This window comes from Euphorbia lathyris, chromosome 1, assembly GCF_963576675.1.
Source record: "Euphorbia lathyris chromosome 1, ddEupLath1.1, whole genome shotgun sequence".
Classification (NCBI taxonomy): domain Eukaryota; kingdom Viridiplantae; phylum Streptophyta; class Magnoliopsida; order Malpighiales; family Euphorbiaceae; genus Euphorbia; species Euphorbia lathyris.
Window position 1 is genome coordinate 17,096,542 of NC_088910.1, and position 22,130 is coordinate 17,118,671.

The 22,130-nt window shown below is 34.4% G+C and overlaps 2 protein-coding genes across 5 annotated transcripts; both read left to right on the forward strand.

The window, feature by feature from the left end:
- Positions 1–4,254: 4,254 nt before the first annotated feature.
- LOC136223208 (calcium-dependent protein kinase 8-like) lies at positions 4,255–11,064 on the forward strand. The gene is made up of 10 exons (XM_066011097.1): positions 4,255–4,559; positions 4,754–5,326; positions 6,501–6,624; positions 6,746–6,889; positions 8,110–8,262; positions 8,353–8,468; positions 8,580–8,747; positions 8,857–9,087; positions 9,629–10,600; positions 10,766–11,064. The coding sequence occupies exons 2-9, from the start codon at positions 4,802–4,804 to the stop codon at positions 9,773–9,775; spliced, it is 1,608 nt and encodes a 535-aa protein (XP_065867169.1). The 5' UTR covers positions 4,255–4,559; positions 4,754–4,801; the 3' UTR covers positions 9,776–10,600; positions 10,766–11,064.
- A 5,071-nt stretch (positions 11,065–16,135) lies between these two features.
- On the forward strand, positions 16,136–21,117 carry LOC136223217 (sulfite reductase [ferredoxin], chloroplastic). 4 transcript variants are annotated; one of them, XR_010685860.1, is made up of 9 exons: positions 16,136–16,425; positions 16,905–17,681; positions 17,763–18,059; positions 18,264–18,461; positions 19,187–19,321; positions 19,442–19,558; positions 19,652–19,810; positions 20,296–20,556; positions 20,754–21,117. XR_010685860.1 is itself a non-coding variant. In XM_066011110.1 (8 exons), exons 1-8 carry the CDS (start codon positions 16,252–16,254, stop codon positions 20,500–20,502), a joined length of 2,064 nt encoding a protein of 687 aa, XP_065867182.1. In that variant the 5' UTR covers positions 16,136–16,251; the 3' UTR covers positions 20,503–21,117. The 4 variants fall into 4 exon arrangements, 1 of the variants encoding a protein (XP_065867182.1); XR_010685861.1 differs by having other exon boundaries at positions 20,766–21,117; XR_010685862.1 differs by having other exon boundaries at positions 20,816–21,117.
- The last annotated feature ends 1,013 nt before the right edge of the window (positions 21,118–22,130 follow it).

Sequence of the window (22,130 nt, forward strand, 5' to 3'; positions counted from 1 at the left end):
TAAAGATGGTTGGACAATATTGACCGGTTAGTGTCCGTCAACGCAAATTTGACCATATTGAATTAAAAATTGGAACTCACCATACACTCAACTAACATAAAATTACAATCTTATCCTTTAATATATAAGTGTGAATTACCCTGCTTCGATACTGCACTAGACTAGAGGGCAGTAGTAGGGATGACAACGGGTAGGGTGCCCGCGGGTAGTGTCAATCCCAAATCCTTACCCGTTTATTTTTTAATTACCCGTACCCTTCCCATTACCCTAACGGGTATATGTTTTGCACCCCATACCCGTCACATTTAATTCACGGGTACCCTTACCCGTTAAAAATCAAGAAATAAAACAAAAAATATTACAAATTTAACAAAATATAAATTTAATAAATCATTAATCTAAAAATTGAACAAATTGAATCTTAATCAATAAAAATAAAGTAGCTTAGTTATATCACTTAATGGTCGAAAAACAAAAGGTTGGTGTTCAAATCTCACATCTTACATCTAAAACATAATAATATTTTTAATATATAAAAAAATTATGACGGGTAACGGGTACAAGGTACCCTGGGGGGTCTTCCTATACCCGTCCCATTACCCTAACGGGTAATGTTTTTGATCTTATACCCTTTTATACAGGGTACCGGTAGTCCCATTAAGATCGGATAGTGTCGGATACCCGCGGGTAGAGTACCCGTTACCATCCGTAGGCAGTAGCATCAGAGAACATAATACCAGCTAGTGAGGAGGTTCTATTCCAAACAAAATTACTTGTGTTGGACAGATTAACACATTTGTTGTTGAATATAAAGCACCATAACCCGAAAAAATCAGAGATAGTGAAGCTTAAGTCTCTGATATAGGAGATGCACCAAACCTGGTGAGCCAATGGACAGCTCACCACTCCATGGAAATCAGTGGGAGTACTGGATTATTCACTTAGGATGCCCAATTTTACTCGTGTGTAATCTAAATCGATTTTTTCAAAAAAAAAAAAAAAAAAAAATCAATCTGTTATAGTCTGAGTAGTCAAGAACCAATTTTTAAATATTAATATAAAACTTTTCGAAATGAACCTATATTATGTTTAAAATTCTTTAACATATAAAAAAAATTATGTCTAAAATTTAAAAAATTAGATTTAAAAAAGCTTTACAGACCAAAATTTGTAGAAATAGCCTGATTATGATCAGATAACATCAGGTATACAAAGAGTCCAATGCTTATTCCTTATATGATTAGGTAATTTGATTATAATCAGATAGTATCAGATATATGGAGAAACCTATTCCGATCTGTTATCATCTCTAAGTAGAAGTCTTAAATCTCTGACACCGCGGTCATGCTAAATAAAAGCACAACTCCTATGCAGGAAGTGTTGCTTTTTATTGACTATGAGTTGTTAAATTAATATATATAAAGGTGGAAATCCAAATCCCACACACATTGCCATTAACGAAGATGTAACTTGAGCACTCGAGCACTTGTTGGTTGTTAGAAAATTCTATCGAATTTGTGTATTAAACTTTAACTTTTAGATAAAGACATCAATTTTTTTTTAATTAAACACGGATAGACCCGACCAATAATTATGAATACATCATTAGCAGCAATATGTAAATAGGGTTGTAACCAAGTAGAGCTTTGGCTTGCTTATGCTTGGCTCGTTAAAAATTTGATGAGACCGAACTCAATATTCTATTCGTGAGCTACTTATAAGCTGTTTGCGAGCTTGTTTACATCGCAAGCAGCTCGTTAATTCACTTCATGAACTTCGCTTCCGAACAACTCATTAATTATATTAATTTGAAATTTCTTTAACATAATACTGCGTAGTTTTGAAATATACAAAACTAAAGTTTATATAAAACTACGTTGTTTTACATTTCCACTTTATAAAAATATAATTATTAAAAAAAATAATCAAACCAAGGTGCTCAAGAACGTGTTCGTAAACATTATAATCGAGCTCATTAGCTTATTCATGAACCTATAATCGAGTCTACTCGTGAAATTTTGAGTCGAGTTTTGTGGTACTCAAGCTCGAATTGTTAAACACAACCGAGTTTTTATCGAGCCAAACACTGAGCTGCTCATAAGCGGCTCGACACATTTACAACGGTATCTTTGAATGCCTCAACAAGTAATAAAAAAAGACCTAGAAAATCACCCCTTCATATTACACATTAATTTCACTCACTCTTTCACTCCTTAGCTTTTTTTTTTCTTTCTTTCCTTATTTTGCTATTAATTTCATTCACATCCTCCATAAAAAAAAAACTTCATTCACATCCCAATGTTTGTTTTTCATGTCCAATTTTATACTGGTGAAAGTTCTACCAAATCTTATCATTTTTAGCTTTGAAAACAAGTAAATATCGTTTTTTTTATATAAAATAATAAAAATAATTATCTAGATTGATTAATTATTATGTTTACAATAAGAACATATATTACATTTATAGTTAATAATGATTATAGGCTTAATATATCATCTGCTCTCTAAACTTATCCAAAAAGCTTAATTGACTTCTGAATTTTCAAAGTATCTTTATAGCCCCTTCAAATTGTATAAAATGTGCAGTTAGTCCTTTGAACTTGAGTAAAATGTAATCAATTGATCACTCGAATGCAAAAAAGTAAGTTAAATACGGAAAATATATTACACGCGTTTTAGAATGTTATTACATAATTCACAGAATAGATTAAAAATGAAGTTTTTACTTGCTCAACTATAAAACTTTTCTTCCCTAATACTAGAACCACATACACCGACTTTGATCGTTTTACTTTTTCTAAAACGCGTGCAATATACATTTCACATTTAATTTAATTTTTTACAACTGAGTGATTAATTTATTAATTTTTATGTAAGTTCAGATGATTAACTGAATATTATTGAGATATTTTAAAAGTTTAGGGGGATAAGCAATTTTTTTGGGCAAGTTCACGGGCAAATGATGTGTTAAGCCATGATTATATTATAAAATGAATGTAGAGATTTGAAGAGTATTTAATGCATGGTAACCTTTCATATTAAGTAACAAAATCATGCCAACAATCTTACTAGGTACAAAAGGATTATGATTTCTTTCCATATTAATTTGGAAGCCTGATTATGTTTCTTTTCTTTCAAATTTATAAAATATTTAATTAGGATTGAAAAACTGCACTTTATAGCAATTTTGGAAAAAAATAAATTAATATCTATCAACTATTATTAACAACAAGCTGTAAATTCTGTTAACAAAAACAAGTAGTAAATTAACAATAAATCCATAAAAAAAAAAAGCAAATTAACAATAAAACCAAACAAATACAAATCCTTAATTATTGGAGTTTTGTGAATAAACGATGTTTCGAGGACCTATTTATACTTTCTTCCTAAGAGCATTAATTAATGATATATTTTTTAAAATCGGTATTTTTTTTTAGAAAATATGCAAGACTTTGTTAAATAAATAAATAAAATTCATCATTCATATGAGCCGTCATGCACCTATTATTGAAAAAACTACGGTTCATATTGTTAAAAAATAAGTTGGGGTAAATTATATTAATGGTCATTAAATTTTATTCATTTTAACATTTCAATTCATAACTGTATAATTATTGAATTTTACACTTTTCAATATTATTGGACACTCAATTTTAATTAACTCCTCAAAATGACCGTTAATAACCTTAAAATGAAAATATTCAATAATTAAAGTTGTTCAGAACGACATTTACCATGAAATAACATTTTTTATTTTCCAAAATTACATATTTTTGAATTTTCTCTCTCTCAAAATTCGTTATATCTCTCCTAACCAAATAATACCAAAATGACCTCAAAACTGAAATTTTCAAGAATTAAAATTCTTTAGAATATCATTAAATCTTTAAATTTTTTATTTTGAGACCCTCAACAATCGTTTTGAGGCATTGAGTGGACACCGGTATTAAAAAAATGTTAAAATAGATAAAGTTCAGTGGCCATGAGTGTAATTTACCCTTTTTTTTTGAGAAAAATTTATATTCTTTTTTATAAAAAGTTATATATTTTTAGTTTTTATTTTTAAAAATAAAATGTACAAATGCAAAAGTCAAAATAGGTACAAGTGTCTTAAATATGGATTTCATTGGGGGCTGTTTGGATAAATTCCAATAAAATATAGGCTGGAAGAAAAAATTAAAAAAAAAAAAACAAATTATAAAAAAACAGAAAAAGAGAAGAGGAAAGAGAAGGGAAGGGAATCAATAGGGTTCTTTGTTTCTTTCTTTCTTTCTTTCTCTCTCTGTCTGTTTCCATCTTGTGACATCGTTGAATTCAAAGACAGAGGGGAGAGTCTCTGCAAAAGGAAAAAGAAAGGCCAATAGGAGGAAAGGAAAAAGAAAAGTGCTTCTTTGACTCCCTCTCCCCCCCCCCCCCCCCTCCCTCCCTCCTCCTTCAAACTTTTTGGTGGTTCTTTTCACATTCTTCAACTTGTTACATTTAATTTACTCTTCAGGTTTCATTTCGGTGTTTATCGTTTCAAATTCCTCTCCGAGGCTACTCCTATCCACAATTCCCAGGTCGGTTTTCATTTTCTGTAGCTGCATTTCATTTATTCACCTCCGATTTTTGAATATATGAATCTGCTTTTTCCCGATGTAAAGGATCAAATCTTCGCCGCGAATTTTCTATTTTCATGGAGATTCCGCTTTTTCTTATCTAGGGTATCAGAATCAGATGTTGAGAATATTTCTTTGATTCTTTTTTTTAACAGAAAAGCAATTGGAAATTTGGGGGAGACTTTTTGAATTTTGATTTGACCATGGGAAATTGCTGTACAATCCCTCATACTTCATCTGAGAAGAAGAAGAAAGGGAAAGGGAAGAAGAACAAGAAAAATCAGAACCCGTTTTTTGGCGATGATTATGTTGTGGCGAATGGATCTGCACGTATGGAGAAGCTTATGGTCTTGAAAGAACCTACAGGCCGTGATATCTCTGCGCATTATGATCTGGGTAGGGAGCTGGGCCGGGGGGAATTTGGGGTTACGTATTTGTGTACTGATATAAACAATGGTGATAAGTTTGCATGTAAATGTATATCCAAGAAGAAGCTAAGAACTGCTGTGGATATTGAGGATGTGAGAAGGGAGGTTGAGATAATGAAGCATTTGCCTCATCATCCGAATGTTGTCACTTTGAAGGACACTTATGAGGATGATAGTGCTGTGCACATTGTGATGGAGTTGTGTGAGGGCGGGGAGCTATTCGACAGGATTGTTGCCCGTGGACATTACACTGAAAGGGCAGCTGCTGCTGTTATGAGGACTATTGTGGAAGTTGTTCAGGTTGGATTTTCTTTGTTTATGTTGAAATGCATGCTTGTGAATGTTGATGATTATGTTTTTGAATTGATTCTCTCTCTCTCTGATGTTGTTTGCTTGGTCTTGTACTGTATTGATGATTGAATTTGTGGACAGTTTACAGTAGTGGAGGTAATTCATGTAAGTGGGTCCGTGTCCGTGTGTCGTGTCAAATGAATTAATCCTAACCTAACCCAAAGAAACTTCATAATCGTGTCAACCCAATCAGTTCAGTGGTTTGGTGTTTGTACTTGTGTTCGCGGGCGGGTCACATTTAATTTTACTAGTTGTGTTAATGGTGACATTTAAATATATAGAAATATATAGTAATAGTTCTAAATATTTATGTCATATTTAGATTAAAAGTTTGAGGCAAAGTCTATTTAACAAATCCACAATCCCTTTATATTATTATGTTGAGATCGTGTAATGTGTTCACGGGTCATGTGTGATTTTAGTATCTTCATTAAGGATGACCTGTAAAAATATGAGAGGTTCGAGTCGTGTTTGCGGGTGACAACTATTATTTTATTACCTTATTGGCCTTGCCGCAACGGTAAAAACGTTGTTGTCGTGTGACCAGAGGTCACGGGTTCGAGTCTTAGGAGCGGCCTCTTGCCAATTAAATTGGCAAGGGAAGGCTTGCCCCCAATACACCCTTGTGGTGGGACCCCTCCCCGGACCCTCGCTCAGCGGGGACGCGTAATGCGACCGGCCGCCCTTTATTGGCCTTGCCAATTGCTACATAAGTCATATATACTTCAGTTATTAGTGAAAGACAGTAAAATACAAAATTTTGTTTATTGTGTTGATGGCCTAATACATCCTTAGGCTCCAAACTTGTCCAAAAAAGTCTAATGATCCCTCAAATTTCGAAAACGACACTATTAGTCTCTTAAAATTGCTTAAAGTGGCATGATTAACTTCCTAAGTCCTACACATGCATCACTTTAAGCAAGTTCAAGGAGTCAATCAATCATTTTCAAAGTTCGGAGAACAATAGACTTTTATGGCTAACTTGGAGGTGCTGTGTGTGTATTTGGCCTGTGTTGTATGATATGACAACTTTGTTTCAGTAACTAGTTGCTGCCAGTTTTCCATTGATATGTTAGTCTATTTCAAGGATCTGATTTGCCTTTGAATGCAATTTGTGGTGCAGATGTGCCATAAACATGGAGTCATGCATCGTGATCTCAAACCAGAGAACTTTTTGTTTGGAAATAAGAAGGAAACAGCCCCATTAAAAGCCATTGATTTTGGTTTATCGGTCTTCTTTAAACCTGGTATTACACTTTATTAAAACCATTGCATGTTTCAACACTTTCTTTTCTTTAATATCAGTTTGGAATCAACCATTCTTTTATCTTGTATTTGAGGTGCCTGAAAAGTTCTTTTTTTCTACAGGTGAGCGATTTAATGAGATTGTAGGAAGCCCTTATTACATGGCTCCAGAGGTTCTTAAACGTAATTACGGCCAAGAAGTTGATGTCTGGAGTGCTGGAGTTATCCTTTACATTTTACTTTGTGGTGTTCCACCTTTCTGGGCAGGTTGGTTTCCTTCATCTTGTAGGCCACTTAGTTTCAGAGTTGAAAACATGCTCTAAACATGGTATGTGGTTTGAGTTTTACGCATAGTTGTTAAAGGCGTGACGGGGTTTTGGAGCTTAGGCATGTGCCTGACTAAATAAGGCGCACTAAAGAGAAATAATATATAAAATCATAGAAAACAACAATTAACATTTCTAAAATGTAACAAATAGTCCGATACTAAATCAAATCCAATTATCCATAATCTTAATCATAAAATGCATGAAATGAATTTCAAAATAACTACTAACTCTTCCGCAATCACTATTCATAATAAAATTCTAAATCTAAAGACAATTTCAATCAAATCCAAAATTAATTAACAAATAATCTAATAATTACTTTTCATCAAGACTAAAGTCTCTATTTGCGATATTTCTTAACTCTTCAATTCAAAATGGAGCATTGTTTTTTGTGTTGTTCTTTGCGATATTTCTACCGTCCAAATATTTTTTCCTTTTTTATTTATTTCTTTTTATTCTAATTTAACTTCAGCCGTACATCATATAGATAGGAAAGGGTTGAGATTAAAACATCCTATTTTTTACTTGGAAATACATTATGTAGCTTCTAAATTTGCACCTAGACGTGCCTCGGGCAAGGTGCTAGGCTCATAAAGATGTACTCAGGCGCGCGGCTCTTGAGTAGAGCCTGCCTTTTGGCTTCTCAGGCGATATGAGGCTGGAGCCTAGAGCTTTTTGCGCTTGCAGGCGTGCCTTTGATAACTATGGTTTTACAGTGCAAAACTGCAGAAAGTAAAAAATCCTATTGAAACCCACAGTATAAGTTATGGTTAATCCTTCTTGTTCTCCTTGCCTTCTTTAAAGGAGGAAAATAATGTCAAATTACAACTCCAATTATTGATTGAGATCTTTGTAGGAGGCTCACAAACTATCTTTTTTTAGTTTCCACTGTTTACTTAATCCTTTATTTTCTGTCATGCATTTACGAATAATGAATTTCAATCAAAAGAATTTGGTTTATGATATATCACAAATTTACTTGATCTATTTTGCATTTGCATACACTTGATTTAAGGACTAAAGGATCTTTCTTGGACACATTAAAGACAAGTTGATATTTCCCAATACAGTTTTAAGCTCAAAATTTGATCCTTCCTGTGGTGGATGACTTCTTAAAGTTTCTTGTTTTGATGATGTTGGCTATCTTTTTTTATGCAGAAACTGAGCAAGGGGTAGCACAGGCGATTATTCGTTCTGTCATTGATTTCAAGAGGGATCCGTGGCCTAAAGTTTCTGATCATGCCAAGGACTTGGTGAAGAAAATGCTTAACCCGGATCCTAAACTACGACTTTCAGCTCAGCAAGTTCTCGGTACTGTTTTCGTGCAATAATACATTGTCGTTTATATATGCTTAGATTTCTTGTCCCCTATAAAACAATAATCGTCCCTTTTACTTGCAGAACATCCTTGGTTGTTGAACGCGAAAAAGGCTCCAAATGTCTCACTGGGAGAGACAGTGAAAGCCAGGCTTAAACAGTTCTCTGTGATGAACAAGCTGAAGAAAAGAGCTCTTAGGGTAATGGTTCAATTTATCTACTGAGCCGTTTTTTTTGGCTTTCCGTAACTGTAAGAGGAATGTTTTTGGTGATAACTGACGACTCCACTATGTGAATGCTTTTATCTGCAGGTGATTGCTGAGCATTTATCAGTAGAAGAAGCGGCAGGCATAAAAGAGGCCTTTGACATGATGGATACTAGCAAAAGAGGCAAAATCAATCTCGACGAGCTCAGAATTGGGTTACATAAACTTGGCCAACAAATTCCTGAAGCAGATCTTCAAATTCTTATGGATGCTGTAAGCATTATTTTGAATATTCCTGTTTCTCTTTTTCTCTTTTTTTCTTTTTGGGGTTTTTTTTATTTTCTATTTTTATGAAATCAATATTGAGATCTGGTTTTTACAGGCTGATGTTGATGGCGACGGAAGCCTGAACTATGGGGAGTTCGTTGCGGTTTCTGTTCACCTTAAAAAGATGGGCAATGATGAGCATCTACATAAAGCCTTTTCATTTTTTGATCAAAACCAAAGTGGTTACATAGAGATTGAGGAGTTAAGGCAATCATTAAATGATGAAGCTGAGACCTGCGGCGAGGATGTTATTAACGCGATCATGCAAGATGTTGATACAGACAAGGTTAGCGAAAGTTGTGTTAGCGAAAGTTGTTCGATGTTGTTCTGTTGTTGCTGTTTGCTGGTAGATAGTAATAGTAGCTGATTTTCCTACAACCAGTTGTTTCTCAATACTAACTAAATTTATATCTCCTGTTGGAGTAAAACAACAAAAAGGAGAACTAAACAGGCACAAAGTCTTGTACTCCCTCCATTCTCAAATAAGTGTCGTTTTAGATAATTGTTTTTGTTCTTTTTTAAGTGCCGTTTTCGTTTTTCAATAAAATTTAGTATAGTTTTTTGGTTTAAGCATTTAAATTTTATCTTGATTTATGTGTTTTTTAAGCTTTCAAAGTTTCTTCTCTAATCCTTATAGGAGAGAGAATTTTTATTTAGTTAATCCATGTAAATTTATTAATTTAAGTGCATATTAATTATGTTTCTTAATTTGTGTGAAAATTCTAAAACGACACTTATTTGAAAATGGAGGGAGTAGCATTTTTATGATGATGTATTCAATTGCCATATGGAACTGTACTTATGAAAAAGCTGTTATCTTCTCGTAGGATGGGCGCATAAGTTATGAGGAGTTTGTCGTGATGATGAAGGCGGGTACCGACTGGAGAAAAGCCTCACGGCAATATTCAAGGGAAAGATTCAACAGTTTGAGCTTGAAATTAATGCGTGATGGGTCGTTGCAGGTAGCCAGTTGACAAGCAACAAAGGAAGCATGAAAGCACCAATGCCAGGAGGAAAAAGGAAATCCTTTATTACATCTTTTTCAACTTCATCAGACATTTTGGATTAGATAGGGTTAAGTTGATTGATGGTCTTTTTTATCTTCTTCATTGTGTTTGTTGTCTAGAGTTAGTTTACAGTAAAAAAAAAAAAATTGGCAAGTAAATGGATCAGAAAAAAAGATATGCAATATTGTGGTTGTAAATATATGATGATGAGTTAGGTTAAAAACATTTCTTTATTTTTCATTTTATTTACTCCCATTTGATTGCACAAAATTGATACTTGCAATCCATTTTATGTCCCCTTTTTTTCCCCCTTTCTTGGAGTTATAATATTTTTGATTTGGGTTGAAAAGTTTGAAACTTCATATGATTCTCATTTTTGAGTAAAAATCCAAACTTTAGCATAAGATAATGCTGAAATGACAAAAATGACCTCCCCTCCCATCACAAACTAGAGTAGGGTTATCTTATCTCTATTACCAAACAAAAGTCTATCTATCTGCTGTCCCGGGGATGGATTAATGGCATGGAGTGGCTATGATTTCATTGGCATTTAACAAGTGAAAATGGTTTCTCTTCAATTTCATTCAGTCTTCTGTAAAAATTCACAGTTTTCTTCAATCAATAAGCTTCTATGGCGAAAACCGGACCGTTGTTCTTCATCTTCTGGTGTTGTTCATGCTGTGGAAAAGGATTATGAGTTTGATCCAGAAAAGGCCAGAGAAGCCCTTCAAAAACTTGATCAGCAGCTTCAAGAACTTTCTCAGAAACAAGTCTCAGCTCCTAAAACTAAAGGTAATTGATTAGCTATGTTCTGCAACTTTGATTAAATCCCTAATATTTTCTGAATCATCTTTTACAATGTTTCAGTTTTGAGTAAATTACTGATTTTGATGTTGTGTTGGCCCAAATTGATGGATTGATTATCCTTTTGATTGATTTGAAATGGGATTATTGCAGCTTTGGATGTGAAATTAACAAGAGATGATCAGACTGTAGATGATGATGAAGAAGAAATGAAAGATATGTCAGGGTCTACATTTGCATTGATTACTGGAGCCTTCTTTCTTTTCACCATTTTTTACAATGTTTTTTACATTACTGTGATAGATCGACCCAGATGAAACAGAACCGAATGTTATGTTGTAATTTTGAAGATCATGAGGATGTTTTTGAATGCTGATGAAGATTATGTTGGTTTTATTGGGATATGGAAATGAAAAGCTATATATACTCATTGCCATAACTGGATTCAGTTAGACTCTACTGTACTCTTGGTGCTATATATATATATTTGGTAAAGAGGAGCTAACTAGTAACCCATCTTCTTAAGGACTAGTCATCCTGAAAAAGAATTTTCTGGAAGCTTATAGGAGCTCTGGATGACGTAAAGAAACAGAAGTTGTGAAATTCGTCGTGCAATCAGTAGTGTGATTACTGTCTCTCAGTTCTTGACACATGAGCCAAGTCTGAAGGTGATGCACACTAATCTGACCCATCATAAAACTCAAAACCATCCTTGAATCCAATCCATCTGAATTTTATGATGACCTTTATTCCATGCCAACGTCATATCAAAATAAGGACCTTAGGGATTAGCTAGGAAAGTTGTACATATTTCCAAATTCACTGCAAATCCGCCTTGCCAATCACCCAGTTAATCTCGGATTAAGCCATCCGTCGAAGCTATCCCCATATTATCTTTACTTGCCCCATCAATGTTGACTTTGACCCAATCCGATATTGGCAGGTTCCAACGTATCCTCCTCGTACCCTTAGACACCCTAAGGCTCTACTACGCCTTCACAACCTCGACTACCGGAACCATGACAAAATCCCTTTTGCTGCCTATAAACCTCTACCCCTCAAAAACCCGCAGGTTCCGCCACTTCCAACCCATCAGGCATCAATAGCAAAAATACTCGTCCATGGAATACCACTTATCTTCCTGTACAATATATATACCTTACCTTGCCAATGAATTAGTTCCATTTATCCACTTTTATTCTTAACACTAATTATATTGCACCACAAAAATAGTAGAAAGTCTTTACATAAATAAAGCTCTGTCTCAAAATAAATTTATATATAAACAATAGACTTATAAAAAAAAATTAATTAGAAAAAAAAAGTGAACAATACATATAACATAACTTGGTAACAAACATTTTTATCCAAAATTTTAATTTAATTTATTTATTTAAAACTTCAGGAGTTAGATTCTCTGCTAGTACATACTTTTTATATATTATATATAGAAGTTAGTTAAGTGACCTTTGGTAACGGGAAAGAGGTGCACATGATACTCATAGGTGCTCTTATCTACCGTTGGACAGTCAGATTCCTATTCCATCTGTTCTTTCTTTAAAAATGGCCCACTTTAGACCATATGACAATTACCTACAAATCAACTATAGCTACGTAGGAAAATTTTATCAGTTGTGTTTACATGATGAAATGAATATTAACTTCACCGTTAGAGCTAAGGTGTAATTTAAACGGTAAATGACCATATTCATTTAATTATGGGTTAAGGTGCAAAAATATCTCTAACGTTTTGGGTCAGGAGCAATTTTACCTTTAATGTTTAAAATTGTGCAATTTTACCCCTAATGTTGGAAACCAAGAGCAATTTTACCCCTAACATTAATAAATTGAGTCAATTTGAGAAATAATTCATCAAACTGTCTTCTCGGTCATGAATCTTGTTATCTACACTTCATTGTGTGTCATTTTATCAGTAACAAATCACAAACATTCGTTGGGATGTGAAAAAAAGTAAAAAAAATAAAAAAATATACTGTCTTTTTGCACGGATTAGACAAAAAAATTTCACCGGATTTATAAATATTAATCACAAATTCTATTATTAAATTATAAAAAACATGAAATCATTTTTTTAGAACGAATTATTAGGCAATCGGTGCAGAATAATGAACAAAAATATATGTATTTTATAATAGTGTCTGAAATTGATCCAATTTATCAACGTTAATGGTAAAATTGCTCTTGGCTTCCAACGTTAGGGATAAAATTGCATCATTTTAAACGTTAAGGGTAAAATTGCTCCTGATCCAAAACGTTAGCGGTATTTTTACACCTTAACCCTTTAATCATTCGTCATTTGATTTAAACTTATTAAAATTTTAAAGTGTAAGATTAAACCATTAATGTAAATACTACTCACCTTCATATATCTTCTTAGCAATTCTTGTCGTAATTTATAATTAGCAGCAAGCAACAGGTAAATTACATCCACAATCTCTTAATTTTATTTTGTCTTTAAATTACATCCATAATGTACTGTTTAACAAACAGTAGTTAGCTGATTATCTTTTTTATTAATTGATTTGTGTGTAAACTTGTTTGGTAAAACCTAACTGATTACTAATATTTTGTTGGAATAAAATGACAAACAAAGACACGATAAAGTCTTTATTTGGGGTTAAAGAATAATAATTAAGGCTAAAAAGGTCCTCAAAAGAGATGGAACAATAAACTAATTGAAAGAGTTTCTAAAACTAGTTTTTTTAAAGACCTAATGCTCCTCCAACCCCTTTAACTTATCCAAATTGGTCATTTTACCTCTCCAACTCATATGTCCTAGTTACCCCCTTAACTCCATTAAAATGATATTTCTCACCTCCTTAACTGGTCCAAATCGTCATTTTATTCATCCACAACTCATCGAATGTCCTATTTACACTATTAACTCCATAAAAGTGGTATTTTTCACCCCTTATGATCCTATTTACCCCCTTAACTCCATAAAAGTTATATTTCTTATCCATTTATAGTGCAAAATTAATAGGAGTTATTCAAATGAGTTTGAATTTTTTTTTTTTTAATATCAACTTTTTTAGTTGTTTTAATTTGAAAAAAGAAGAAATGAATAAAAGATTATATGTAGGGATAAAGTACCAAAATAGGTCTATGAATTTTGGAGAATTATCAATTTAGGTTCCACGTACAAAATAACACCAATATATGTTTAACGTTTAAAAAAAGGCATCAATTTAGGCATCGATAACGGAATGTAAGGGGTGAGAAATACCACTTTTGTGGAGTTAAAGAGGTAAATAGGACTTTCTATGAGTTTGTGGGGGTAAATAGACAAGTTGAGGGGGTGAGAAATACCACTTTTATAGAGTTAATGGAGTAAACAAGACATTCGATGAGTTGGAGGTAAAATGACCAATTTGGACAAGTTAAGGGGGCTGAGGGAGTATTAGACCTTTTTCAAAATTAGCTTTTTAGACTCAATAAGCTTTTTAAAATCACTTTTCAAATCTCCCCTACCCGACTTAGGACCTGTTTGGTTTACATGCTGTTTGTTGTTGTTGTTTATTGTTTGCACGGTTTGCTGTTGATGTTGAAAAAGCAGGGATTCCCTGCTTAAAAAACTAGTTTTCATATATGAAAAGACAAACAACAACTCCTAACCAAACACATAAAGCTCTCATTTTCAATATGAAAAGGCAAACATGAGGTAGAAATGGAATAAACAAACATTCCCTTAGGTAGAGGGCCCGAGTAGTACAACTGCTTCTCTACAAAATTCGTACTTGTCTGTAGGTAAGGACTTGAGTGTAATTGCTTATACTCCAACACATTAAGTATCCAGTGATATCACACATCAATATGCTTTGACCTCGAGTGAAAACATGGATTCTTGCTTAAGTAGATCGCACTCAGACTAGCAGAAAGCAAAATATTTATGCTACTCTTGCCATAATTCTGGTAGGAATCGCTTCATGGATTTATTTGCATGCTTCAATAGCTACAATAAACTCTCTCTCTATAATTGATAGAGTAACATATTTTTGTAACTTTGATTGCCATGAAAGTGCTCCCCTGAAAACGTAATCAAGTATCCTAAAGTAGATTTTTGGAATCAAGATCTCTTTCTACGTCCGCATCTTTGTAGCTAATCAATTACTTAGAAAGTATAGCTACAAGCATATATGAAAATAAAATAAAATAAAGGGATAAGGTGCAAAAATACCTCTGGCGTTTACAGTTAGGAGTAATTTTACCTCTAACATCTAAAATGGTGCAATTTTATCCCTAACTGTAAAATTGTACCATTAAAATTGCACCATTTTTTGTTAATCAACCCTTGTTATATAAATCCAATTAAAATATGTCTTATATTTATCTTAAAATAATAATATAAAATTAATTAATATAGAAAAACATCGTATATTTCTAATATATATTCTTAAAAATATATAATCATCAATATTTCAACAATAATATCATTAAAACAACTCAAACAAATAAAATATAATATTCATAAATTGTATAATTCATCAAAAATTATAAAACAATGTCTTTAAAATCTTAAATCATATCATGAAAACAAGTAGAAAACACAATTAAATCAAAATATCCGAAAATAATGAACACAATTCATAAATAATCATATGACAATATTAAAAAATGAATTATACTAAAGCAAAAAAAAGTTAATAATAAAAAGATTTTGTTCATCGTCGTCTAGGCGGTCTAACCGGCCAGACGATTAAAAATCACTAAAGAGCAAAAAAAAGAGTCAAACTAATCAGAGAAAATCAAGACGGATTCTCTATTACGAGAACATAAATAATCCCAACGGCTTTGTTTTGAACAACGGTTATCAACTACTGTTTTTAACCCTCTGTCGAACACTATTTTATCAGTTTAGATCTAATGATGACTGACTAAATTCACTTGTTCAGTTACTGATCAACCAACCAATAATAATACATATTATCAAGTACTTAAAATAGTTTTTTTCTGAAAATAATAATAATCAAACAACCTCATGTGTTATACAAAAGTGGCATTTGGTTACGGAAAGAGATACCGCAGTTATTTATCGCTGGACTCAGATTCGTATTCAAACTTTCCTTTCTTTAAAAAAGTGGTCCACCTTTTTTGCAAAAAATAAAATAAAAAAATTAGTCCACTTTTGACTATACGACAAGTATCTACAAATCAAGTACAGCCACGTAGGAAACTTCAATATACTACAATGAACCTTCATGCATATTAACAATGCTCTTCCTATTTTATAATCAGCAGCTAGCAGCCTCCACACTAAAAAAATCCTGTCCACGTTCATTGAACCACAAAATCCAATTTGGGCTTGTCAAGTGCTTCACACAAGCCCACTCGCTTTCCTCCACGCGCCTCCTTCACCCACCTCACCTTCAGCTGTACCCGTGGAAGAATCTGACGGCGCGTGGCTTTAGCCGCGTGTAAATAAATGGTACGCGTGTCAGTCACGTGACCCGGCGCAATTTAGCATAGAAGCATTAGCAGATAAATAAATACCCAAAAACAGAGTTCGTTTTCAGTGTCTCTCTTCTTTATCATATCGAATATCTGCTCTTCTTCTTCTCTACCTCACAGTGTTGCTCGCAAACCCTAGGTTCTTGTTGTCTTGGGGTTTTTCAGAGAACATGACGACGTCGTCGTTTCGAGCTACGGACGCTGCGGTGTTGAAAGAAACTAAGATCCAATTGCGCAGCTTTACTGGTTTGAGGTCTTCGAATTCGCTTGCTTTAACCAGGCATGTTAATGTGTTTTCTGCTCCTTCTTCTTCCAGACCTTCGCTTATACGAGCTGTTTCCACGGTGAGATTTTCTCCATTTCTGTTTGTGTCAGATTTCTGTGCATTTTGTTTAGTGTTTAGTGGGCGGAACGACATGTGTCCTCTTAGTCTGCTTCCATTGATATTGTATTTGATGCTGTCTTTCTGTTTGAATGGAAATGGTGTTATTTAATCAATGAGAAATCTCAGTTTCATTAGCAATCAAATGAACTACACTGCGACTGTTAATTCCTTGATTGATCGATTGATTCATAGTTGGTAGTAGTGAAATTTTAGTGTGGAGGGAGTTGGTTTGCTACTGTTTCGAATCTCGCGCACTGGTTTTAAATATGTTGGACCGATTCATTATAGAGTAATTGTTTTTGCTTTTGGGATCCGGGTAATGGAGTACATTCTTGGGTAGGAAGAATGCTGTCCTACACTTCTGAAGTCTTTTTTTTTGGCGGTGATGGAAATCTTTTGGCTACATTTCATTTGACAGTGTGTAAATTTTGTTGGCAGCCAGTGAAGCCTGAGACGGAGATTAAGCGGAGTAAGGTTGAAATAATCAAAGAACACAGCAACTTCATCAGGTACCCGCTCAATGAGGAGTTGCTGACAGAGGCCCCAAACATCAACGAGTCTGCTATCCAATTGATCAAGTTCCACGGGAGCTATCAGCAGTATAACAGAGATGAAAGAGGCGGAAAATCCTATTCATTTATGCTTCGTACTAAGAACCCTTGTGGATATGTCTCAAACAAATTGTACTTGACCATGGATGATCTTGCTGATGAATTTGGAATTAAAACACTCCGTTTGACAACCAGGCAAACATTTCAGCTCCATGGTGTTTTAAAGAAGGACCTTAAGACTGTTATGAGTAGGATCATTCATAGCATGGGTTCAACTCTTGGTGCATGTGGTGATCTCAATAGGAATGTTTTGGCTCCTGCTGCTCCTTTTGCGAGAAAAGATTATCAGTTTGCGCAGAAAACTGCTGAGGATATTGCTGCATTGCTAACTCCCCAATCCGGTTTCTACTATGATATGTGGGTGGATGGGGAGAAATTCATGTCAGCAGAACCTCCTGAGGTAGTGAAGGCTCGGAATGATAATTCTCATGGAACAAATTTCCCCGACTCAGCAGAGCCCATTTATGGAACCCAATTCTTGCCTAGGAAATTTAAAATTGCAGTCACTGTGCCAACAGATAACTCTGTGGATATTCTCACAAATGATATTGGTGTTGCTGTGGTTACTGATGCTGATGGAGAGCCTCAAGGTTTCAACTTATATGTAAGATCAACCTATCGCTTAACCGTAATCACCTTTTCACATGTGCATTAAATTATCAGTTTCTTATAATTTCTACTTCAGGTTGGTGGTGGCATGGGAAGAACACATAGACAGGAGAGCACCTTTCCTCGTTTGGCTGAACCATTGGGTTATGTACCAAAAGAAGACATTTTATATGCAGTGAAAGCTATTGTTGTTACACAGAGAGAAAATGGGAGGAGAGATGATCGCAAGTATAGTAGAATGAAATACTTGATCAGCTCGTGGGGGATTGAGAAGTTTAGAAGTGTTGTTGAGCAATATTATGGAAGGAAATTTGAGCCTTGCCGTGAGTTACCTGAGTGGGAATTCAAAAGTTATTTGGGTTGGCACGAGCAGGTTGGTTTAACATTCCAACAAATGATATATTTTTTTCTCTGATTCATTGCTGTCCAATAGGCCCCAATTTCTTGGGGCATAGACATTAAGTTTCATCCTTTCATCCGCTGCCCTGTTTTTTCCTTTCATCCGCTGCCCTGTTTTTTCCTGCCTCTTTATCCCTTCTTTTAGTATTTGAGTAATAATTATATGGAATATTGGCAGGGTGATGGTGGTTTGTTCTGTGGGCTTCATGTTGAGAGCGGTCGAATTGGAGGAAAAATGAAGAAAACACTGAGGGAAGTAATAGAGAAGTACAATATAGATGTGCGTCTCACACCAAATCAGAACATTATCTTGTGTGGTATTCGCAAAGCATGGAAGCGCCCCATAACCGCAGCTCTTGCACAGGCTGGATTGCTGGTAAATCTCGTATCTATATTTTGCCTCAACATTTGTCTTCAAAGTGTCATAATCTGCAAAGTGTTAGAATAGTTGATGAGATGATCTATATTGTTGAACTTCTCATTGAGTGTTGGAAACAGGGTCATTAGAAAATTGGTTTATGAAAATCTATTAGCTGAAGTTTTTTCTTTCAAAAGTATAACTTCTGAAACAACTTGTGACTTTCATATTTATCTGAATCTCCTTGTTGTTGCATTGTGTTGCCCTATTTTTCTTGAAGATGGTTGTTTCTTCGAGAGGGCGAGCCTTGGCGCAACGGTAAAACGTTGTTGTCGTGTGACCAGAGGTCACGGGTTCGAGTCTTAGGAGCGGCCTCTTGCCAATTAAATTGGCAAGGGAAGGCTTGCCCCCAATACACCCTTGTGGTGGGACCCCTCCCCGGACCCTCACTCAGCGGGGACGCGTAATGCGACCGGGCCGCCCTTTTTTTTTTTTTATGGTTGTTTCTTCGGAACTTTGGATGGAATTGTAGGAATTAGCTGTTCGTATTTAGGCATTGGATTCTTCTTTTGTTGATCATATTCTCTTACTGAACTTCTGATTTGATGTTCTTGATAGTTATTGTAGCATTTATTTGGTCAAGTTCATTTTTGTTTTGTCCTTCCATTTTGTATTCTTTCTTCGTGTTTTTGTTTCCCCTATATTTTTTAGTTTTGAGATTGATTAGCATCGTGTATGAACAGCAACCCAAGTATGTAGACCCCCTCAATTTAACAGCAATGGCATGTCCAGCTTTACCACTTTGCCCATTAGCAATAACTGAAGCTGAGCGGGGAATACCTGACCTCATCAAGCGGGTTAGAGCTGTATTTGAGAAGGTAATAACTTTTCAAAAGATTGTGTATCCACGATTAATTTGATAGATATACTAGGTGAGGAGGATTTCAGACAAATTGGGACCTTGACTGTTATCAACTGAATTCAACTTGTGGTTTCAGGTTGGTCTGAAGTACAGCGAATCCGTGGTAATAAGGGTCACAGGCTGTCCCAATGGTTGTGCCAGACCATACATGGCTGAACTTGGATTTGTCGGTGATGGTCCCAATAGCTATCAGGTATAGGAAGGACAACTTATCTTCTTTCCTCTTTTCTCTTTAATATACATGTTATAGAAAGAAGTATGATGCAGTTTTCATTTTCTAAAACAGATTTGGCTTGGGGGAACACCCAATCAAACTGCATTGGCAAGTACCTTCATGAATAAGGTTAAGATTCATGACCTTGAAAAAGTTCTTGAACCCCTGTTTTATCATTGGAAAAGAAAACGAGAATCAAAAGAATCATTCGGCAGCTTCTCAACACGCATGGTGAGCTTAGAAATTGCTATATTATGTAATCACACAGTTCTTTTTGTCTATATTTGTTAAAATACATTCATGGCCCCTAAACATTAATGATCCCTAAGCTTCATTTCTTAACATAAAAATCCTTGAACTTTTCATCGAGTAACATTAAGGTCCAAAGCAAAAAAAGATCTGTGAAAAAAGAAGCTAACAAAATATGCGGACACTTGTGACTTTGTTATTGACTTTTTTTAATCCATGTCATTAAACATTATGGTCAAATACCTATTTTATCCTCATCATTTTGTTAAGTTTTTAATGGATTATGGTTGGTTTGGACTTTAATGTTAACGAAATGTAAAGTTCAAGATAAGATGAAGGTTAGGGGCCATAAGGTTTGTAGCTTTATAGTTCAGGGGCTGTGAATGTAGTTTTACTCCATATTGTTCGTGTTCCACTCTAAATTATTGTTCATGTAATTTGAAGTGTTTTCCAATTGCCTTATTTAGGGATTTGAGAAACTTCAAGAATGGGTTGACAACTGGAAAGGAGTAGTGTCTGCACCACCTAAATACAACTTGAGGCTCTTCGCTGATAAGGAAACGTATAACAAAATAGATGATCTTGCAAAGTTGCAGAACAAGACAGCTCATCAATTAGCTATTGAAGTCATTCGTAATTACGTTGCTGCCCAGGAAAACGGGAAAGGCGAATGAGGTGCAAGATCTTGCATATGTTACTCTATCCTCTGACAAACAGAGATGGCTAAGGTGAATAAGGACTTTATCCCTCTACACAGTTACTGCTCGGTAACAGCTACGTATCAGCCTGTGTCTGTCAATAGGTCACGATGATACATATTGTATTGCAGTTTTGCCTTCGAATTTACTCAAGAACAGATGTGTTCAAATTCCATTTGTGTTAAAATATTTTCTGGTTATTTCTCCTAAAATAAAATACATTTCAGTATTTCTTTCAGCTTGAACAATCTTGGCAGCAAGTGACAATTCTTATGTTAATCGGATGCAGAAGCTTCCTCGGAAATCTCTCATGAGCAGCAGCCTCAGTGACCGTTCATAGTTTTCGTTTGAAAATGTAGGAAAACCAGTTTGAGTTGTATTGAAACGTTGGGTTTTTGCTAACTGTTCCCACTAGTGTATTTTTGCTTGAGTTTGATAGAAAATAATGTTTCTGATCCTTTCATACTACATTTATGGTGTTGCAACCATGTATGAAGAACAATTTTTCAGTATCAAAGGATGTATCTATTGGCAATTTTTCTGTTATAGTGCCTGGACGAGTTTATGAAGAATTCATTTTTATTGGGTAAAGGAGAAAGAACCGAGTATGATTGTCAATTATTTTTATAATTCATGGCTGTTTAAAATTTCTGGACATGTTAGCTGTAAAAGTGAACCTTTGGTGCAGGAAATAATATACAGGAGGATGTTCTTGTGAACTTTGGGATTAGAATCTTAAGCTAGAGGTGTCAATTATTAATTATGTTGGTGTTACTTCCGGATTAGTGTCAAAATGAGTCGATTCTTACTTAATTCAAAATCATGTTAATCTAATCGGGTTAGCGTTTAACATCTAATCGGGTTAGCGTTGATTTCATATTGTAGGTTACATGTAGTATGTAAGTATATTAATAGTAATTGATAAAAAAATATAAAAGACATTGTACTATTTTTAAATATTTTATGTTATTTTTGGATTAATATATTAACATCAAACTCTAAAAGTCCGCTAATATCATGTTGATGGGTTATATGATGTGGTTATAATAAATATAGTTGTGTTTGAAAGTAATAATTGTAATTTTATTATCTTCATTAATAAAAGTGAATTTACTCGTGTCATATTCAGGTTAGCATGTGAATTTTAACACAATCTAAAAATTTACGTGTTAATCCGAAAATGAAACATTGATTATGTGTTGATCGTGTAAGTGCGTCGTGTCTATTTTTAATAGATAAAGCTTAAAAATCTAGACCAAATTTGCAAGTTCTTACATTTTTTTACATAAAAATGACATTTACCACTTGAACTTTATTTATAAGTAATCTAACTATGCTTAAAGCGATACCATTTCAAATCTACAGTATTATATCACATCAGGAATTTTCACATGCACGAGAAGTGAATTTGCTCATTCACCGTTAGATATAGACTTATGTTTTGAATTTCCACCTTAGGATTCTAATAAGCCTAGATCTAACGGTGAATGAGCAAATTCTACGTGCCCATTAAGGTGCATGTGATCAAAACTGTATACCACATACCCCGATGCAATACACCGATGTATATGTTCATTCATCTCCCATTCATCGCTCATTTGATT

What these genes read in the sequence shown, in the direction of transcription:
- LOC136223208 (XM_066011097.1), top strand. Translation starts at nt 4,802, where the DNA reads ATGGGAAATTGCTGTACAATCCCTCATACTTCATCTGAGAAGAAGAAG. An exon ending in ATCGGTCTTCTTTAAACCTG is followed by an intron (nt 6,625 to 6,745) that starts GTATTACACTTT and finishes TTTTTTCTACAG; the next exon opens with GTGAGCGATTTAATGAGATT. An exon ending in TTCAAATTCTTATGGATGCT is followed by an intron (nt 8,748 to 8,856) that starts GTAAGCATTATT and finishes TGGTTTTTACAG; the next exon opens with GCTGATGTTGATGGCGACGG.
- LOC136223217 (XM_066011110.1), top strand. Translation starts at nt 16,252, where the DNA reads ATGACGACGTCGTCGTTTCGAGCTACGGACGCTGCGGTGTTGAAAGAA. An exon ending in TTAGAGCTGTATTTGAGAAG is followed by an intron (nt 19,322 to 19,441) that starts GTAATAACTTTT and finishes TTGTGGTTTCAG; the next exon opens with GTTGGTCTGAAGTACAGCGA. An exon ending in ATGGTCCCAATAGCTATCAG is followed by an intron (nt 19,559 to 19,651) that starts GTATAGGAAGGA and finishes TTTCTAAAACAG; the next exon opens with ATTTGGCTTGGGGGAACACC.